This window comes from Manis pentadactyla, chromosome 3 (assembly GCF_030020395.1).
Source record: "Manis pentadactyla isolate mManPen7 chromosome 3, mManPen7.hap1, whole genome shotgun sequence".
NCBI lineage: Eukaryota > Metazoa > Chordata > Mammalia > Pholidota > Manidae > Manis > Manis pentadactyla.
In genome coordinates, this window is record NC_080021.1 from 184,081,038 (window position 1) to 184,100,724 (window position 19,687).

Sequence of the window (19,687 nt, forward strand, 5' to 3'; positions counted from 1 at the left end):
GGCAAGGCCTGGAACACATTGTGACGCCTTGGTTTTCTGCATATACCTTCTTTCTGCACCCCTCCACTGTGGTGGGGAAAGGCCTGAGTAGGAGGAAAGAAAACTAGGTTCAAGTCTTGACTCTGGCCCAGAATTGTGTAATTCCCTTCCCCTCTTGAGGAGCTCTGGCCCAGCACAGCCTGTTTATTTGCATCCTGGCATCCATTCTCTGAGTGGTTCCCTGTTGGGAACACTGAGTGGGCCTGCCATGAAGAGAGTCCTTAAATCCATTTCAGATTCCTGCAGTCTCCTACCTGCTGTCTCCTGTTTAGTGAGCAGAGAGCACCTTAGGCCAAAGTCAAGGGGATTTGGGGAGATACAGCAGCTTCTTCCACATCCTCCAGGAAGCAACTTTGACACCAACAGGATTCTGAACAGCTGCTCCCTGCAATGCACGTTAGTGGTCAATCCTGACCACTCACTGTGTCGGGGGCACTGCCATGTTGGGGCAGAAACAAAGGAGCCCCAAGAAGTTCAGATCTATAGGAGTGACCTAGTGAGAGGGACAGCACATGGTATGAAAGAAACTGCTGCAGTCTAAATGTTTGTGGCTCCCAAAATGCCTGTGTTGAAATCCTAACCCTCGAGGTGATGGTATTGAGATGTGGGAACTTTAGGAGTTGGTTAGGTCTTGAGGTCAGAGCCCTCATAAATGAGATTAGTACCCTTATAAAAGGGACCCCAGAGAGCTCCCTTGCCCCCTTCCACCATGTGAGGACACAGGGAGAAGTAACCAGCTGTGAACCAGGAAAAGCATCCTGCCAGACATCAAATCTGCCAGTGCCATGATCTTGGACTTCCCAGCCTTCAGAGCTGTGAGAAGTAAATGTTTATTGTTTATAGGACACCTAGTTTATGGCATTTTTGTTATAGCTGTCTAAAAGGACTAAAATAGAAGCCTAAATCCAAGTCTGCTTAGGAAACCCTTAGGAAAGGTTTAGGTCATCAAGGAAGCTTCTCAGGAAGGTGGCGTCTGAGCTTTGAAGTAAGGGTATGAATCAATAGGAGAAGGGGGAAAAGGACATTTTAGGCAGAGGGAACAGCAAGCCAAAGCAGAGCCCATTCTGGAAGAGTGAGCAGAGGAGTAACTGGGGCATAGATTACATGGAGAGGTGTACTAGGAAAGGAGTCCAGGAGTGTGTTGGATCAGCTTATGCAGTTCCCTAAACATAAAATGAAACAGCTTAGTGATCATGACAGGGAGCCGTAGAAGAGCTTTTTATTTTTCTAATGCTTTTTTTTTCTCCTAAGAGTTACATATCATGAAATGCATAAATCTTATCACTCAATGAATTTTATCCAATGAGTTTTGACAGTGTGTATACCTGTGTAAACCAAACCCCTATCAAGATACAAATATTTCCACTGCCCTAGAAAATTCCTTCATGCCAGTCAGTTCCCACCCCTAGAGGCAACCACTGCTCTTTTTTCCACCATAGATTAGTTTGACCTGTTCTAGAATGTCACACAGGAAGTTGCATTTACCCCAGGTGGCCCTTGACCTTGGCTTAAATGTGCCCCCTCCAACAGTATGTAGTCTTCTACTCTGGCTTCTTTTGCTCAGCATGTTTTTAAAATGAAGCCATTGTTGCATATATCAGTTGTTTCCTTGTTTTTATTGCTGAGTTGTATCTTATTGTATATGTGGTATCATAGTTTATCCATTTTCCTGTTGAAGAACATTTGGGTGATTTCCAGTTTGGGCAATAATGACATGGAAGGTTTTGAGCAGTGTAATCACAAGGCTAGATGTGCATTTTGATGCTCCAATGCCACCCTTAATCAGCACATCAGAGGTCACTTAGTCTCAGTTCCCTACTCCCTCTCTACCTTGGAAAACCCTTATAATAGCATCCCCAGGGCCTTGCGCACCCCCAGCAATGGAGAACACTCCACTTCTCCTTCAGTGACAAGGCATAATTCCCACTGAGAAAATATTCTTGGAACTAAAACCTGCTTTCCTGCTCCTTCTTGCATGGGTGAACTCCGCCCTGTGAGGTTATGAGCTCATCTCTCCCTTGGCCCAGGACAGCCCTTCAGAGATTTCAGAAGCATCCTGCCCTTCTCTAATTTACATAGACACCTTTCCTTCCACCTGTGGTATTAGATATGGCTCCTATTCTGTCATCCATCCATCACACTCACCAATCACATCACAGTTTGCTTGTGTCCTGTAAGCAGTTCATCTAGACCTTGAGTGGCCAAGGAGCACAACAGTGTTTGTGGAGAGCCAGGCTGTGGAGTGACAGACCTGTGTGCAAACGCAGCTCTTCCCTAAAACAAACTGCGTTGCTTTACCTCTGAGCCTCCTTCAGAGGTCTGTCAAGTTCCCCAGAAAATACTCAAATCTGCATGCATTTTACTGGGGAGGGCTCCTAAGGAAGACACCCATGAGGGAGGAGGAAGGCTGACTGTAATGCAGTGCAACAGAGGCTTCTCGTGACCTCACAGCCCTTCAGCACTGTTCTGAATAGAGGGGTGCGGCCGACAGCGACAATGTCATCGCATATGGGCTGTTCCTGGGTGGGAGATGTGACTGTGGGTGAGACAGCTCCATTCTCTGGGGGTAATTCCTAGGAAGGGCCTGGCTGTGAGCGGCCAATCCTCCTGGCAGCTGAGGAAAGGAGCACCTCAGTCCCGTGGTGGGTGATGGGTAGCCAACTAGTCCCCACTACTGCCTCCTTTCCTCCCCGTTACATAGTAGTGAGAGGAGTGAAGGCTTGTTTAGAGCATACCTGGTACATAATAACTTAATTATTTTTATTATTATATTGGGCATAATCCCAGTAGGATCTGACTAATAAGTAACAGGCTGGACTGTCACCTCCTTAATTCTAGACTTTCTCTGTTCTTATACCCAAGGTCACATCAGCTTTCTGGAAGCCCCACTGTCTGGTGACTCATTAGCTTTCCTTGAGGAATTCCCGATGTAGTAGCTAGGGCAGTTCCCCTGAAGCAGTCCTCAAGACCCCTGGACCTGGTGCCGAAAGCCGACATCACCTAATTCTTGCTTTTTTACCTTTCAGAAGTGCCAGTGTCGGCAGCAAAGCCTGTTTTCTCAAGAATGGTAAGGCAGCAGCTTGCACTTCTGGCCCCAGGGTTACGGTTCCAGCCTTCCCTACAGAGGAAGGGTTTCATCCATGCTGGGAAACCAGTGTTTTTCTTCTTTACATTCCACTCAGATAACTCCCTGGCTTCATGGTGGCCAGGGTGGCCTCCAGAGCCTGCATGTTCCCCAGGTTAGCCTTTCCAGGATGAGCAGGCCCCAGCCCCTTTGCCAAAGTCCCAGACCTGACCTCAAGGCCCTTCAGAGACCTGTCCCAACCTGATCTCCAAGGCTGCTGCTGGCAAAGAGATCCCATCACCCGGGCTCAGTAGGACCAAGTATGCCCTCTGTTTTGCATAGTGCAGACCATCAGGCTGCAGGGTGCAGGCCAAAGAGGCAACCCTGGCTCATTGAATTGCCCTGTGGAGTGTGCCAGTCTCCCCACCAACACTCCCCATCATCCATCCCTTCATGCTGGAACACAGACACCAGGTTGTTCCCAAACCAGGATTCCACCTTGGCCTTGAGTCTGATGCTCCTAGGGATCCCAAGGCAGTGTTGCTGGCCTCTTGAGACCCTCAACCCACCCTTCACAGAGGTGAATGAGAAGGATCAAAGCCACCTTCCCATCCAGCAGCCACAGCGTCTTTGCCATCAGCCCATCAGAACCCAGCTTCACTTACTATGCCAGATGGAATCGAATGCTTTACATACATATTGCAGTTAACCCTGTGAGAAGGATACTATTAATATTTACAGTTTTTGCAGATGAAGAAACTGAAGCTTGGAGAGTGGAATTAGCTGATCCAAGTTTATAGCTAATTAGTGCATAACTCAGGTCTGCAGAGCCTGGGGTCTTGACCACAGCACCAACTCCCTCCCTCACCCTATATTATCCCAGTCCTGATCCAGGTCTGATCCTGACCTCATGCCTGGCCTGAAACCCTTTCAGACTGAGTCTCAGTTAAATCCCAAGCTCTGCCTCAATTCTCCAGCCTTCCCACAATGGAAGCTTGATAGATCATGCAGGCCCAGGTGAGTTCAGGAGCCCTCAGGGAGAAGAGCCCCCTCCCTGGAGCCCCAGGGTCCCTCCGAACTGCCTCCGAATCCCTGAGTGCCCTCCCTCCCTTCCTCTCTTCCACAGCCTATCTGTGAGCACATGGCGGAGTCTCCAGAGTGCTTCCAGTCATTCAACCCGGTTTGTGGTACTGATGGAGTCACATATAAGAATGAATGCCAGCTCTGCAGCACCCGGATGTAAGCCCACCCCCTGCCTTCCCCTTGGCTTTGCTTGGGTGGGTCTCATTTCTGGCACATGCAAGTCTGGAAGGAGCAAGACTTGACCTGCCCCTTCCTTTACATACACTTGGTCTGAGAGGAATCCTCCAACATTTGCCCCAACCAGATGAGCACAAGTATAATTCAGAGAAGGCACATGGTGCCAAAGCCACAGCTGGTGGCTGGTGGGGGGTGGGCACAGAAATCCTGGGTTCTTTTTCTTGTTCTGCCCTTGGCTGACAAGATGACCTAATTTGTTCATTTATTCCTCCAGCCAATGATCACTTATTCAACACCCACTATATGCTAGGCACTGGGGATATAACAGGGCATAATAAGCTAGACAGCATTGCTAGCCTAGGGCATACCAAGTTTAAGGGGGACATGAAGCCTACAGTCAGCTAACTGCAGCAGACAATGCTAAAGGCTTGGATGGGGGCACACAGGGTACTGTGTGTAAAGATCAAGGGCAGGAAAGACTTCCCAGATGAGGTGACACTCCAGCTGAGCCCTGAGAATAAGTAGAAATTAGCTAGGAAAAAGGAACAAGGTAAGGTAATTCTAAGTAGTGAAATGAGTTTGGAAAGGTCTAGAAGGGAAAAAAAGTTTGTATTTGAGAAAATGTAATAAATAGTATATACTGGGGCATAAGTTTAAACGACAGTGGGACAGAGACAAGAAATGAGTCGAGGTGAGCAGGGCCAGAAGATGACCTTGGTATGTCTGATCCCCTAATTGGTCTTTCTCCATTAATAAAACCCTTGAGCCAGCCAGCACTAAGTAAGATCAAAGAAGACAAGAAAGTCTTTGGAAGCTGTAACTCTTTATAGACAGGTGGGCAGGAGAGCAGCAGGACATTATCCTAACTTAGATGGGGGGATGGGAGTGGGGGTTAAGGGGCTTGTGGGACAAAGATGTTTGTGGGGAGTTGAGCCTCTAAGATATCCCAGTGGAGATGTGCCAAGTTCAGAACAGAAGTCAAGGCCATACACGGACTCAGCAGCCATCAGCATGCAATGGTGGGTGAAACCCCAGGAAGCTGAAATCTAGGGGGAGGGTACCCAAGAAGGAACAGCTGCAGAAGGATGTGCCCAGGGACCCCTGGGACCTGCCCTGGTCTGTAAACTAGGTGGCACAGTGTAGAAATAGTGCTCAGCAGAGTGTCTGGATGGATTGGTATGTTACAGTTCCTGAAAAAGTGGCCTCATCCTTGTCTTCTGTGATCCTAGGAAAACCAAACAGGATATACAGATCATCAAGGATGGCAAATGCTGACCCCATAAGCTATGGAGCTTCAGGCTGGAAATTAGTGGTGGGAGTGGAAAGGATGTGACATGAAATAAAAGATCCAGCCCAACCCAGCCACATGGCCCAGTGTCTTTGGGAATGCCGGTGAGGTGGTTGGGGGTTGGGGGGGATTTTGCCCTGTCCCGCATACTCTGAATCTGATGTCTTCTCCATCACTCCAGTGCTCCTCAACCTTGTCACTTGTTCCCTTAGAGGTCCCAGATATCTTCTGCCTTCTTGAGGAGGTCAGGGCTCTGAGAGGCCAGCCCTATCCCCAGGACTCCACTCAGTGCTCTACCCTAGCCTGGCCTGCCAGTGAGGTCAAGAACCCAGGTGAGATCTGTACCCTCTGCCACTGACGGGCTGCATGGCCCAGCCTCTGGCAGCTTTGGGAGGGTCCCAACATCCCTCATGGCTTTCTCCCTGGGCTGTACCAGCACCAGGCTGTCTCACTCACACATACACACACATGCATACACACAGACACACTGACCGTGGCTGATATACAGAGTACAGATATTCAGATATACACTGTACATCTGAACTCCTTGTTAAAATGCTGAACTAGGCCAAAATATGAGCAGTTGAGAACAGGTGCTGCCCCAAGCACTTGAGTGTCCCTTTGAACCCCGGCCACCCACCCACAGCAGGATGACTTCCAGATCCTGTTCTGTTCTTCTGGTCAACATCCATTCTGACTGGTGGTTAAATATATCAACATTGGATACAACCCGAGGCACACACAGCATGCATGCACTCACACAAATGGCCCACAGGGACACACAGCATTCAGAAATCCCACCACAGACAGAGACCCCAGCCTGAGGTATACATTAAATACCCCCTCTTTTGGCCAAAGCTCATAGGAAGAGCCTCTTGATAATGGTGGCAGGGGAAAGGAGTGTGGCGAAGGGCCTGACCAAGTGAGAGCACTTTGACATGGACTGATTCCCGCTGTAGGGTAGGCAGAGAGAGCAGGAAATGCTCTATGGAAAAACACACTGAGAGGAATGTGGGGGCAGGAATTGTTGCTGATAAATCTGCAGGTGACAGGGACTGAAAGGCCATCCACAGGCCCTTTCACTGCTACTGGTAACAGAAACTTGTTTCCATCCTGCACAGGAATGACATAGGATTTAGTTTGGCTATGAGAGACCAGCAAGCCAAGATGTGTTGTTTAACCAGATAGCAATGAACTCTCACACATACCTCTGCAGTATGCTTACTTCATGCTCCATTTGTGTTGTTACTCTGCTATTCTCATCAGTTTCCACCTGTGTTCAAAACAGCTGCTCCCCCTCCAGCCATCAGGTCTACATTCCAGCCCAGACAGGGGGAAAGAAGGGCACTTCCGTGCCTCTGAAGATGCTTCCATAAGATGTACACACTGTTTATATCCTGTCTGCTAAAATACAGTCTCTTGGCCATGTTAGTGCAAGACTGGGAAATGTTGTTTTTATCTAGTTGGCCATGTGCCAAACTGAAAATTAGGAGTTAACTTATTGTGGGAAGAGAGTGGTTACTGGTGACATCTAAGTCTATGCTCTAAGTGGGAAGCCCCTTTCATACCCAAGTGGCATAGCTCAGCCAAGCTTCTCTCAGTGACCCTCCCCTCCCAAGCTTCCACTCACATGATGAGGAACTACAAAGATTATGCCTGAACTATGCCATGCACCACACTGGAAGAAATACCTAATTCCTCACTTTACAGATGTGTAAACTGTGGCTCTGTCTCTAGGAACCACCATGAAACCTAAGTGCAGGCCCCTAACGGCCTAGTCTATGGCATGTGGCACCTGCTGCTCCAGCTATTACTAATTGGCCAGATTATTCTCCAGGATTTTTCAAACCAGAAAGATGCAGTTCATTTCTGGTAGTAAAATTGTTTAAGATGTGTGAAGTGGAGCCTGCTGGCAGCCATGTTTCCTGCTTCTTGGAAGCAGGACTGAATGATGCTAACATGCAAAAGCCACGGAGAGTGATTCCAGGCAATGTTTGAGTTCCTGAAGACCAATTGCCCTTGAACTTTCTAAAGTTACATGAGATAACCTGACATCCTGCCAACAGATTTTCTATTTCAATAATCTCTTTAGATTAGGTTTCTGGTACTGTCAGCTAAGAGTCCTGATTACTAGATGGAGAAGGGCTTCTCAGAGTAAGTAACACTTAAGCTATGCTTGAAGGATAAATTGTTGACTGAACAGTGTGTGGGAGAATTCTCGCAGCACTGTGAGGCTAAAAGATGTTTGTGGGATCATGGATCCCCATTTGTTCCCTTGTAGCAGGACTGACCATGTCACAGGAAAGTAGGCAACTAAGAGTGTCCTTTCTGTGGTCGCCAGCAGAGCGACCCTGGGGATGTTCCCATCTGTATGGGTGAGCCATGTGCCTAGGCCCTGGTCACCACCCTGCACATCTGCCTGGCCACCTGCACCTTAGCATCATTTTCCACCCTTAAGTAAGACAATAGCTATTGATGCTGTATATTCCAGTGTTGACAGAGCTTCAGTGGCCAACTGTAGATGCAGGAATTTCACCCCTGATGTTTGTGTTCAACATTCATCCAATCTCCAAATTTTTATTGAGCACCTACTACAAGCCAGACTATGTGCTTAAAATACACTGTTAGCAATACAGAGCAGCTCCTTAACCCAAGGAATTAGTTAAGTGTTAAAGGCAAATATTAATCAAATAATCCACAAATAAGTCATCACAGATTGCAATAAAAGCTGCTTATCATCAAAGTAATAGAGCAAGCTGTGAGAGCTTATCACCTGGGAGCTTATTATGTACATGCTGTTCTCAAACACTAGGTAAGTTTGCTCCATGGAAGAGACATTTAAGTTCTAAAGGACAAATAGGAATCACCTAGGAAAGGAGTGGGGGGAGAAGGAAGGATGAGGAAGAGCTGGCCAAGCAGAGGAACAGCATATACAAAGACCCCAGGGCAGGAGAGGCCATAGAGCAGGTCAGGACCTGAACCAAGACCAGAGAGCTGACAGCAGAGAGCACAGGATTGTGGCCCAAGATGAAATGGGAGAGGGTGGAGGGTAAAGCTTTGGCCTTTATCCTATGAGAAATAAGATGTCATTTGGAGGGTTTTAAGCAGGGGAATGACATGGTAAGACTTGCACTTCATGATCACTCAAGCTGTTCGGTGGAGAATGAACTGGAAGGGCCAGAGACCAACATGGGAGATAGAAGGAGAGCAAGAGAGAGAAAATGAGAGCTAGCAATCCTGTGTTAGTTGGGAGACAGTACAGCAGAGATTAAGGGCATTGACTCTGCAACAAACTGCCCAGTATTATGTCCTGACTTTGCCACTTATTCTATGACCTTGAGCAAATTACCTAAGCTCTCTCTGTTTCCTTATCTCCAGAATGGGGATAGTATCTACCTCCTAGATTGTGTGAGGGTTAAATGACTAATACACCTAAAGAATTTAGAACAGTATCTGGCAAACAGTGACTTCTCAATAAATGTTGTGGCCCAAGACCACACAGCTACTATATAAAACAGATAAATACTGAACTGCTCTGATTAAAGTTGTGGGTAGGATGTGCTGGGCCAAGCCTTGTCCACCTGTCTACCACCACCACCACCTTGTCCTTGGTCTCACACACACAGTCCTAAATTGCTGGGACTTCAGTGACTCCCTCTCTGCCAAAAAAGGTCAGCCACAGAGTGGCCTCTGGGAAGCCTGTCTCCTGGGCACTGTTCGGAAAATGGGGTGACAGAGCTCACCAGTTTAAGAGTTCTAGCATGCAGGGCCACCCTTGACTTTATTAATGTAAATTACAACCAGAGGCACAGAAGCCTTTTGCTTCTCATCCTTCATCAAACAAAAAAAGCTTAAATACTCTTCTGCTTGTTGATGTATATATAAAATATTTTAAAAAGAAAATAACAATGTGGGGGCCAGAAAATGGATGGGAATAACCTTAAATAAAATACAGAGCTCAGAAGGGTACAGTTAATAGAAATGTGTAAGAAGGAACTCCTGAGAAGTTTATGGTTTGCCTTCACCACCTAATTGCTCTACTTACTCTGGCTCCCCTCTCTGCCCCTCCCAAGCCATGCATCTGAATCTGGTTTTAAGCAGAGATTAGTCAACACTGGGTTGTAACCGTCTAGAGATTTGACTGGGGACAAATAAGTTCATGCATCAACAACAGGCCCCCACCCCAAGAATAGCCCCCTGAGACCTCATGGCCTATGGCTGGGCAGGGTCACTGGGAGGTGAGAACAGGGTCTGTGAACCAACAACCCAGCCAGCTGTTCCAGAATTAGGTCACAACGAGAGATATTTAGACTACAAACACCTGTTCCAACACTCCCAACATTCCTGACCACATGTAATCTCCTGGTGATTTTGGTTTACATCTATGGGACTATGGAATTAGAAGGGCAAAAATCTGAAGACCAGGGTGTTCTATAAACCTGGAACTACCCAGGATAAATGAGAGCTCTCTCCAACCCAAAGAAAAGCACCCAAAGGTCAAAAGAGCTGGGAAGACTTGGGCAGGGGGACCCTCTCCAGACAATGGTGGGCTTCTGGACAGCACAGCCCCACAGAGACAGAAATAGAAAACCAGCTCTACTTCAGATTATAAAGACAATACTTGTTCACTGAGAACAGGTGTAGGAGTAGGAAAATTGGCAGTCGGCCAACTGTCCTTAACAGCCTTAGCGAAATCAGGTAGCTTCTGTTCCAGAGAAGACAGAACTGGTGGTGGTGTTCTTCAGGGCAGCATAGCCTCTCTGCCTCCCTTCACTCGGCCAGGGCCAAGTTTGTGGACCGCAGCAGCTCTGTTTCCTGGCAGATGTTCTGTTCCACGATGTCACACTCAGCTAGGAATGCCTACAAGATAAGTGCAGGGCAGTGAGGGACCATCTAGGGCTGGCCAACCCCTGCCCATGCAAGGCTCTTTGTTCGGCCATCGTGGGGAACCCATGGCTGAAAGACTCAAAAAGGATGTGCACACTGCACTGTAAATCAGTTCTAATAAATTTTAATGAAAAGTTACCTCTTTACATTAAGAAGAAAAAAGAAAAACCAGGCCATGCAGGAATGGAGATGGCCTGGGCTCCAACATAAGGGGAGGGAGGCAGAGGGAAGTATAGAGCCAGGGTTCCTGACAACACTTTAGACCAGCAACCCCTGTAAGAGTGGTGAGGATGGAAGCCTTGTCTTGCAGCTGCACAGCTGCCACACTGGGGACACCGTGCGCATGAACAGTGCCCCCTGGGATTGGGCATGCGACAGTACTACTTGTTCTCCAGTGATTTGGCTTCCCAATTAGTTTAAACTCAAATATAATTACAGGGAAAGGAAGGGAGCTCTCATGTTCTGGGTTCATGCTGAGAAGAACCCAAACCAGTTCAACACTGCACATGACACTTCTACACTACCCTACTTTGAACAGATGAACACACACACTAACACATTACACTTCATAATCCTCTACCACACAACTCACCTGAACCCTTTTCACCAAACCCTTCCTTTTCAGTCTACTGTCTTTGAAATTTTCTGGCAGAATCTATGGAATAAGTTGACATAAACAATCTCAGTGAAAATAACATAAGAACACATCAGAAATACCTACAATGCACTAAACAGGTCACAGGTCACCAATGTGAGTGAGACATACATTTTCAGGATCATTTTCCTGGGTCTTTACTTGCATGGCCCTGGGTTCCCATGGCTCTCGCCCCTCTAAAAGCTCCCTTTGTGCTCAGTGTCTGGGCCATGAAAACTGACCTGTGACCCAGTCTTTGTCCTTTGTCTATTTCCTGTGTGGGGATACTATGTTCTGGCCAGACCATGAGCTCCCTGTGGCAGGGAAAGCACCTTCTGCTGCTTCTTTTCAACCTCCCTCTCCCCCAACAAAAGAATTACAGAGTAGTTCACCCTCAAGAATGAGGCATCAGGCTAGAGACATCATTACCATCATCTGTCAAAGGGAACATGGCATCAGTGAGTCCCAGTAGCCTCACGGAGCTGGGTCTGAACTCCTGGCAGGTAATGACCCCAGTGGAGTATCAGTCATGTGAACATGAGCAAAGTGAAGCCCCATGTTTGTCTGACCATCAGACCATGGATCATTTAAGTTCCAGCTTCGTGAGGATCTGCTACTAGCATACATAAATGAAAATGACAATAGCCCTATGTTGGTGAGATGAGGGCCCAGAAATCAGAACTATGTTATCTTTCTGTGTACTCACTGAGATCCAGGATTGTCTGGCACATAGTAGGTACTCAATACTCTCAGGCAGTAAGAGCGCTTTACTGAAAGAATGAAACTGACCGAAACATATTCAAAGGAATCTAGTTCTTCTCAACTGAATATTTATTTACTTACTAGTGTGTCAATCTTCTCCAAGATCTTCATAAACTGCTCAGTTGTGGCTTTTACTCTCCTATGGAGTTTGCAGAGAGATTCAGCTTGCAAATCCTTGGCTAGAAAACCCTTTAGAGGAATAACAGATTATTGGAAGGATTCCTTGAGGCTGATGGAAAACTCCAAGTTAAGGCACTGGTGAAGCAGCCACATCCTGAGTCCTCATTTACCCAACAAGCTGGGCCAGACCTTAGACCCACAGCTTCATCTCTTTGGAAAAATGGAAAAGCTAGCCCTGGACCACCCAAGCACTGTAATAGGCAGCCAGCTATTCTATCTCATGTACCCCAATGGGGCTACAAACACCTCCGGAGGCTTGGCTCTGGTGAAGCTCCCAGCCACTAGTGTAAATATATACCTGCACACAAGAGGCAGACATTAAGAGCGCAGGGTTTAGAGTTCGATAGGCACAGGATTGAATTCTGACTGCATCTTCAGCAAGTTACTTAACCTATCTGTGCCTCAGTGTCTGCGTTTCTTAAACACCCCAGAGGGTTACTGTGGGCATAAAGAGGAATTCATGTAGATCCTTAATATAATTCCTGACACAGACATGTGTTAACAAATAGCTGCACTTGAATTATTATTATTTTTTATTTTGGTATCATTAATCTACAATTACATGAAGAACATTATGTTTACTAGGCTCCCCCCTTCACCAAGTGCCCCCCACATACCCCTCCACAGTCACTGTTCATCAGCGTAGTAAGATGCTGTAAAATCACTACTTGTCTTCTCTGTGTTGTATAGCCCTCCCCGTGCCCCATGCTAATCGTAATGCCCTCTTTCTTTTTCCCCACCCTTGTCCCTCCCTTCCCACCCATCCTCCCCAGTCCCTTTCCCTTTGGTAACTGTCAGTCCATTCTTGGGTTCTGTGATTCTGCTGCTGTTTTGTTCCTTCAGTTTTCCTTTGTTCTTATACTCCACATATGAGTGAAATCATTTGGTACTTGTCTTTCTCTGCCTGGCTTATTTCACTGAGCATAATACCCTCCAGCTCCATCCATGTTGTTGCAAATGGTAGAATCTGTTTTTTTCTTATGGCTGAGTAATATTCCACTGTGTATATGTACCACATCTTGTTTATCCATTCATCTACTGATGGACATTTAGGTTGCTTCCATATCTGGGCTATTGTAAATAGTGCAGCGATAAACATAGGGGTGCATCTGTCTTTTTCAAACTGGAGTACTGCATTCTTAGGGTAAATTCCTAGAAGTAGAATTCCTGGGTCAAATGGTATTTCTATTTTGGGCATTTTGAGGAACCTCCGTACTGCTTTCCACAATGGTTGAACTAATTTACATTCCCACCAGCATGCACTTGAATTATTTTTATTAAATTGTCTTGCTGTTTATTCACATTGCTTGGCCTAAAAACCCATTAGCTGGTGACAACAGATGGACAAGGATCTCTGAGGATGTTTATCAAAGCTGAGCAGATTTGACAAAATGTAGTAAAAGCTTTAAGCATTAGCCAACAATGCCAACTCAAAGAATGTGTTCTACCAAAAAAATCATAAAGGACCAAAAAAGATTTATGTCCAAGGATGTTCAAAGAAGTGCTATGCATTAACAGTAAAATAAGGTTAGGTGATGAACAACAGAAAATTTTTATCTCTTAATGTAACCATGATACATTCATATATGAATGAAATATGCAAGTTTTAAAAAGTATGATTATTTTTAATGACATAGGACAATGTTCAATTTTTAATCCAATTAAAGAACAATTTAAAGACATACATAACATTATAACAATTTCTGTAAGATAGAAAAATATATTCTAGTCTTTAGTAATGGTTATCTTTGACTTGTGGCCTTATAAGTAATTTTTACTTTCCATATTAGTGCCCACATATTTAAGTTATATACAATCAGCATGTATAACTTTTGTAATTAAAACACAGACATACATCCATTGATGTTATAAAATGGCAGAGGGGAAGAAATATGTGGTTTAGGGCTATTCCTAATTTTTACTTGGTTTCAGTACCCCATCTCTAACATAATTAGAATTGAATAAGAATTCATACATATTCAGAATATAAATAGGAATTGAATAGGATGATACCCCACTAAGATAATGCTCAACTTCAACCTCTATGAATCAATAAAATGTTCTTTGCCTTGCTAAATACATTACAGCAGACTAGATTCAAAGCAGCAACCTATTCTGTTTCAGACAATACATTCCTAGCTTGGCAGGCATTATCCTAGGATCATAAATGGATGCTGGCTAGGGTTTGAAAATAACAATGACAATAACACTTACTATTAATAATAAGCACTTTGTATTTTGTCAGGCTTAAACTACAAAATTTAAGCCTCACAACAACCCTAAGAGGGAGGTACCATAATTATTCTCTTTTTACATGAGAAACTTGAGACAAAGGCAAATTTGCCCATACTAATAGAAAGGGTGGAGCCAGGATGTGAACCCAGGCAGTCTGACTACAGAGCCTGGCCTCGTAACCACACGTGTCAATCTCCATAAAGTTCTTATAGAAGGTAAAAAGTCCAAGTCCATGAAGAGAGTTACCTGCTGGATTCCAGTAAGCTCTTTGTTCAACTCTTTGAGTTGGTCAGCTACCTTTTCCACAAACTTCTCCAAATCTTTCAACTTCTTTAGTTCTACCTCTTCCTCTGGACTGTTCTAAAATGTTTATGAATAAAATGAAGTCAATAATCACGAAGAACAGTAGCTTCTGTCATGAAAAATATCTGACTACAATAGAGCAAAAACACTCACCTAGAAAAAATAGTCTTAAATCTGTTGCTTCTTGGAAAACAAGCTAGAAGGTTATACATTAACATTTTCTACCTACAAAGGTGCCAGACTAGAGAGAAGGTATTAGGTAAATATTCTGGTGACAGCCCTGAAAGCTTGAGTTCAGACAATATAGTGATTCCAAGTGCCAGACTCAACCTCAGCCTGGGGCTGATCATAAGTAGACCCCAGACTGAAGCCTGGAGGGTGAACAAATTATAGTGTAACACCTGTGAGGAGTCCAGAATGATGAGATAGGTGGAATTCTACTTTTCCTTTAAATGGAATTCCTAATTGTCAGCCACCAGCTGAGCTCTCCCATTTAATATGATGATGAAGACAATGATGGATTGGTATTGCACACTCCCTCTATGTCAGGCACTATCCTAAGCACTTTACCTGTATTATTCTTTTAAGCTTTACCACAACCCAATGAGGGAGATAGTATTTTAGATGATGAAACGGAGGTTTAATGGAAAGTAACCTAAGGTCACAGAAGTCCAAAAGAGGTGGAGACTTGAATCAGACTTGGCTCCAACACACCCCAAGACAGCTCCAACTGGGGGCCCTATAGCTTCTTCAAACTCCACCCTTGGGTTCTGCCCATTGCCCAGCACCAGTCTCCCTGACCCATGAGGCAAAAAATCTAGAATATTTTCTCTTCCTTTACCTAAAAAATTGGTAGCCAGGGCCAGCAGCTCCCTGCTTTTACACTATCCCTGTTTACCTTCTTCTTTGTGGAAACCCTGGAGTGTCAGTCTCCTGGCAGTTCCATGGCTGGACTAGATTTTTTTTGTCTCCACTTTGCTAATCTCTGACCCTCTCCCTACTCTGAATCAACCACCTCATTTGAAGTAAGGGAACTTCACAGGACCAATAATTCCACTGTGTCACAATACAGGGCTGGCTATAGCCCTCTCTCATCATCCCAGGAGCTACTGTCTTCACCTGTCACCAACCAGTTCCTTTTCTCCCTCAGTTCTTTAATCTGAAACTTTCTCTCCAGCCAAAGAGGGTTTTCCCTTTGGAAGATTTTAGTTAAGAGAGTGGGGCTCCTAAAACTTGCACAGAGTACTTATTTTTAAAATCTTAATGTTTAATTTAACAAAATGTTCTCTTACAAATCCCCTCCGAGTAAGGCTTGTCTCAGGCACCATTTTAACCTGGGATTCCACCATCAGCACAAAAGCTGTTACTGAGGCAGCACAACTGCTCCTAACTCCCAGAGCAAAAGCCGTAACCACCAGGAGCCAAAGTGCACAAGAACAACAAAACCGGTATCCCCAGCAAACAAATGAAGACTGCATTTGCTTAGAGGGAGCTATTTCACCAATGCAGGATCTAGGTCCCCAATTTGGCTTTCTAAATAGAAATATGTATAAAAGAACTTAGTCATTTGATTCTGGGGTATTCTGGTGGAAAAATCAATTTACCTTTTTCCCAATTAACATGACCCGGCATCCATTTTGTATTCCAAGTGCTGACAATGGCTTCTCCATTTCCTTCAGAGATTTTCCTGGAAAAAGAAGACAGTTAAGCCAAGTTTTCCACAACACTGAAAATAGATTTTAGCAAGAGTACAGGAAGACAAGTATGTTCACTAATAAGAGAATAAATTGGTATAACCTTTGTAGAAGGTGCCTTGACCCAGTAATTTCACTTCAGATTTTTATCTTAAATAAATAGCTGAACATGTGCCTGCACAAAACTGTTATACACTAATTCTCAGTGCAACCAATTCATAATAGTGAGAAACTAGAAAGAGCCAAAAATTCAGGAATAGGGGATTAATGACATGGATTAACTATAATACATCAGTACAATATAAGACTCTGAAGACATTAAAGCTCATTTTTTCAGGAAACTTTAATGCCACAATAAATATTGATGACCCAATGTAGTAAGAAAAAGTATCATAAAAACTGCATTATCAATTTGATCCATTTTGTCAACTGAAAAACAAACACAAACAAGAACCCACACTTTGTGATACCAGGACAAAGGCCAGAGAGAAATATACTGAAATGTTATGAGAGCTTTTATCCAGAAAAACATTTTTTTTTCTGTGCTTTCCTCTATTTTGAAACATAGGTTTCTATTGCCTTTATAATTCTAAAATGAAATGTTTTTGAAAAGACAAAGGACTTGCACTACGAAGTATGAATAATAAGTAAGCATACTTCCTGTCACTAATTCTTTATGATTGGCACCACGTGGGATAAATTTGGCCCATCAGATAGCAAAATAATGGGTTCCCTTGGGAATGGGAAGGCAGAGGATGGGGGTGGGTCCTGACAGAAATCAGCATCATCCACTGGGCCTGCCACATCCAGGCCCCTGGTAAGTTCGTTCAACACTTCTCTGGATCAGCACTATACTGAGCATTGGACACACAGTAGTATCTCTGTCCTTAAAGAGTTTAATATTCTACAGAGAAATAAGATGTTCAGCAACTGTGAAAACAATTATTTGATAGTGAATTTCAATACATGTTACACAAAAGTGGTACAGAGTGTCATATGAAAGTATAAGAAGAGAGTCTAACTTAGCTGGGAAGACTGCCCATGTGCTTCATCAAAGATGGAAAGACTTCTGCTACCCTCATGCGACTTCAACTCTAATACCTGTCTAAATATTTAAAAGTGTCCAGTATACAGTAGGTCCTCAATAAATATTTGTTGAAGGAATTAATGAATAAACAAGCAAATAAGAATTGTCCAAGTTTGAAAACTGAGCGTTACCATTAGGTAAGGTTAAGCAGTTTTAAATAGGCTCTTTAGCCATATAGGCTCAAAGATGGAAAAGAAATGCCTACCCTTAAATATGAGTTTCTGAAAAGGCAGTGGGACTCCTGTGGCCTCTTCAACAACCTGGGCCAGGTCTTGGACAATTGGTTCACTACCACCCTGTTGTGGGGTAACATGAAGGTCATGTTTCTTATTGCCTGGGTAGAGAGAAAAGCATTCAATGAAGAAAACTCTTTCACACAAACCAATATAGGTTGACACTTTATTGTATTTATTCACTCCACATTCAATGCCCAAATCATAGGCCACCTACTCCAAAGAGCCTGTCCCCCTATCTGCCTAGCTTTCCTCTGGTGACCTGCTCAAGGATTTTTGTTTCCTCTATTACAGTAACTAACAATATTAGTGATATGAGCCAACATTTTAGGCTCTTAACATGCATAAAGTCTTACTAGGCCCATTTCATGCATTATCTTATTTTATTTTCAGAACAACTCCATGAAGTAGGTACTACCTATTACTTGCTGTTTCATAGAAGAGCAAGCTGTGAGTTCAAGCCCATTAAGTCCTGCCCAGCTGTGGAGTCAGAACTTGACCTTGAATCTGTCTGATTCCATGCTTTTCATCACAAGCTGTCTGCATCCTATGGCCTGAGTGCCCTGTTCTGTACTATACTGGTCTTGTCTCCTTTGCTGTAATGAGCAAGGGACTGTTTTTCGTTCAAGTCTCTCACACTGGGCACCCCTGGACACATATATGGTTGGTGCTCAATAAACAGACAAATGAGTCAATAAACTCAAACAGCAGAAAATTATTTTGGAGCAGAGGTACCAATTCTTTTCCAGGTCTGTGGACAGCAAGGAGGTAGCCTGTGTCCAGTGCCTTGAGCCAAGGCAAGCCCCGAGCCTGCTCAACAGCTACTTGAAGTCAGCAGGGCAGGTGTTACCATCTCTTCTTCACAAAGAAACCAGATGCCTAGAGACATCCCAAGGTCACTAAAAACTGCAGGATCTAGAATCCTGGTGATCAGATTCTGAGGTCCTGGGGTCTCCCTTAGTTGCATGGACTCAACTCTTTGGTTTAGTTCTGACTCAATCCCAACAGTAGGCAGACCCGGAGGGTGCCCAGAGCGTATACTTGGACCACAGCCCGTTCAAACAGGGGACATGGGCTCAGACTCAGCACACAAGTAGATGTCCAGACACACAGCATTCATACACAACATGGCCAATACAAGCCTAATGCAAAGACCCACAATAACCCGGCAGACACGCACTAACATACAACCAGGACCACGATGTACAGCACGGACATCAAGGATCAAATCAGGCCTGAGACAAAATACCCCGGCCACACGGGAAAGTGTGCTGACACAAGACCTGCACAACAGCGGTTCCCATCGACACAAACAAGAACCCACACTTCCGAACACCAGGACAAACACAAGGACACACGCTTCTGCAGGACACGCGGCCAAACCCACAGACCCCGCATGACTTTCTCAGCCCCGCACAGAGCACCCCGGCCGCCTGCGCTTACTGTGGGTGACCGTCACGCTGAGCCCCGTTGCCGCCATTTCCCCGCTCCGGGCCGCCTCTTCGGGCCACGCGAGGCCGCACTTTCTTCTTCACCCGCGGCCGGCGAGCTCCGGCGGCGGCGCCTCTGGTGGATCCGGCATGTCTGCTGGCTACACTCCGGACTACTGATCGCTGAGAGGGAAGCGCAACGCGTTCGGCCGGGGGCACCGACTGGCGCGGCTCCCGGCACAGCCGAGGGGCGCGCTGCCCAGGGCCCAGCCGCTCCGGGTCGCCTAGCGTTCTGCGCGCGCCACCGCGCTCGGCCAGACCCGCACTTGCTGACCGCGCAGGGCCTCCCCCACCCTGCGCCGGTACTTTCCCTGCCCACCCCCGGCCCTCCCCGGCCTACCGGCCCCGCCCCTTCGAGCCAGCCCGCCTCCTGCCGCGCTATATTCCGTCAAAGCCACCACTACGCCCCACCCAATCCGCCGAGGCCCCGCCTTGCTCATCTTAGGCCACGCCCCCCGCCGCCCCTCGGTGAGCTGCCTCCAATCTCTTGGAGCTCGCTTTCCCCGGAAGGCCGAGCTGAAAACCCGGAAA

The 19,687-nt window shown here is 45.6% G+C and overlaps 2 protein-coding genes across 5 annotated transcripts in view; one reads left to right on the forward strand and one right to left on the reverse strand.

Moving 5' to 3' along the window:
* The window catches only part of SPINK4 (serine peptidase inhibitor Kazal type 4), a 68,982-nt gene extending 63,257 nt beyond the window's left edge, over nucleotides 1-5,725 (forward strand). For both annotated transcript variants that reach the window (XM_057498761.1, XM_036898157.2), the window contains 3 exons: nucleotides 3,066-3,106; nucleotides 4,230-4,342; nucleotides 5,593-5,725. In XM_057498761.1, the coding sequence (XP_057354744.1) occupies nucleotides 3,066-3,106; nucleotides 4,230-4,342; nucleotides 5,593-5,638 (200 nt within the window). In that variant the 3' untranslated portion in view covers nucleotides 5,639-5,725. The remainder of the gene's footprint in view (nucleotides 1-3,065; nucleotides 3,107-4,229; nucleotides 4,343-5,592) is intronic.
* A 2,470-nt stretch (nucleotides 5,726-8,195) lies between these two features.
* Nucleotides 8,196-19,352, reverse strand: BAG1 (BAG cochaperone 1). Of its 3 annotated transcripts, XM_057498759.1 has the most exons (7): nucleotides 19,110-19,352; nucleotides 17,639-17,767; nucleotides 16,257-16,339; nucleotides 14,596-14,709; nucleotides 12,016-12,123; nucleotides 11,131-11,193; nucleotides 8,196-10,511 (listed from the first exon to the last, which is right to left on the reverse strand). In XM_057498759.1, the coding sequence occupies exons 1-7, from the start codon at nucleotides 19,144-19,146 to the stop codon at nucleotides 10,422-10,424; spliced, it is 624 nt and encodes a 207-aa protein (XP_057354742.1). In that variant the 5' UTR covers nucleotides 19,147-19,352; the 3' UTR covers nucleotides 8,196-10,421. The 3 variants fall into 3 exon arrangements, with proteins under 3 accessions (XP_057354742.1, XP_036754050.2, XP_057354743.1); XM_036898155.2 differs by lacking the exon at nucleotides 12,016-12,123; XM_057498760.1 differs by lacking the exon at nucleotides 11,131-11,193.
* Nucleotides 19,353-19,687: the final 335 nt, after the last annotated feature.

Coding starts and splice junctions, on each gene's coding strand:
- BAG1 (XM_057498759.1), bottom strand. CDS start 19,146: ATGGCGGCAACGGGGCTCAGCGTGACGGTCACCCACA. Junction 17,768..19,109: donor CAGCGTGACGGTCACCCACA/GTAAGCGCAGGC, acceptor CTCTCTACCCAG/GCAATAAGAAACATGACCTT. Junction 10,512..11,130: donor GTTTGGTGAAAAGGGTTCAG/GTGAGTTGTGTG, acceptor CTTATCTTGTAG/GCATTCCTAGCTGAGTGTGA.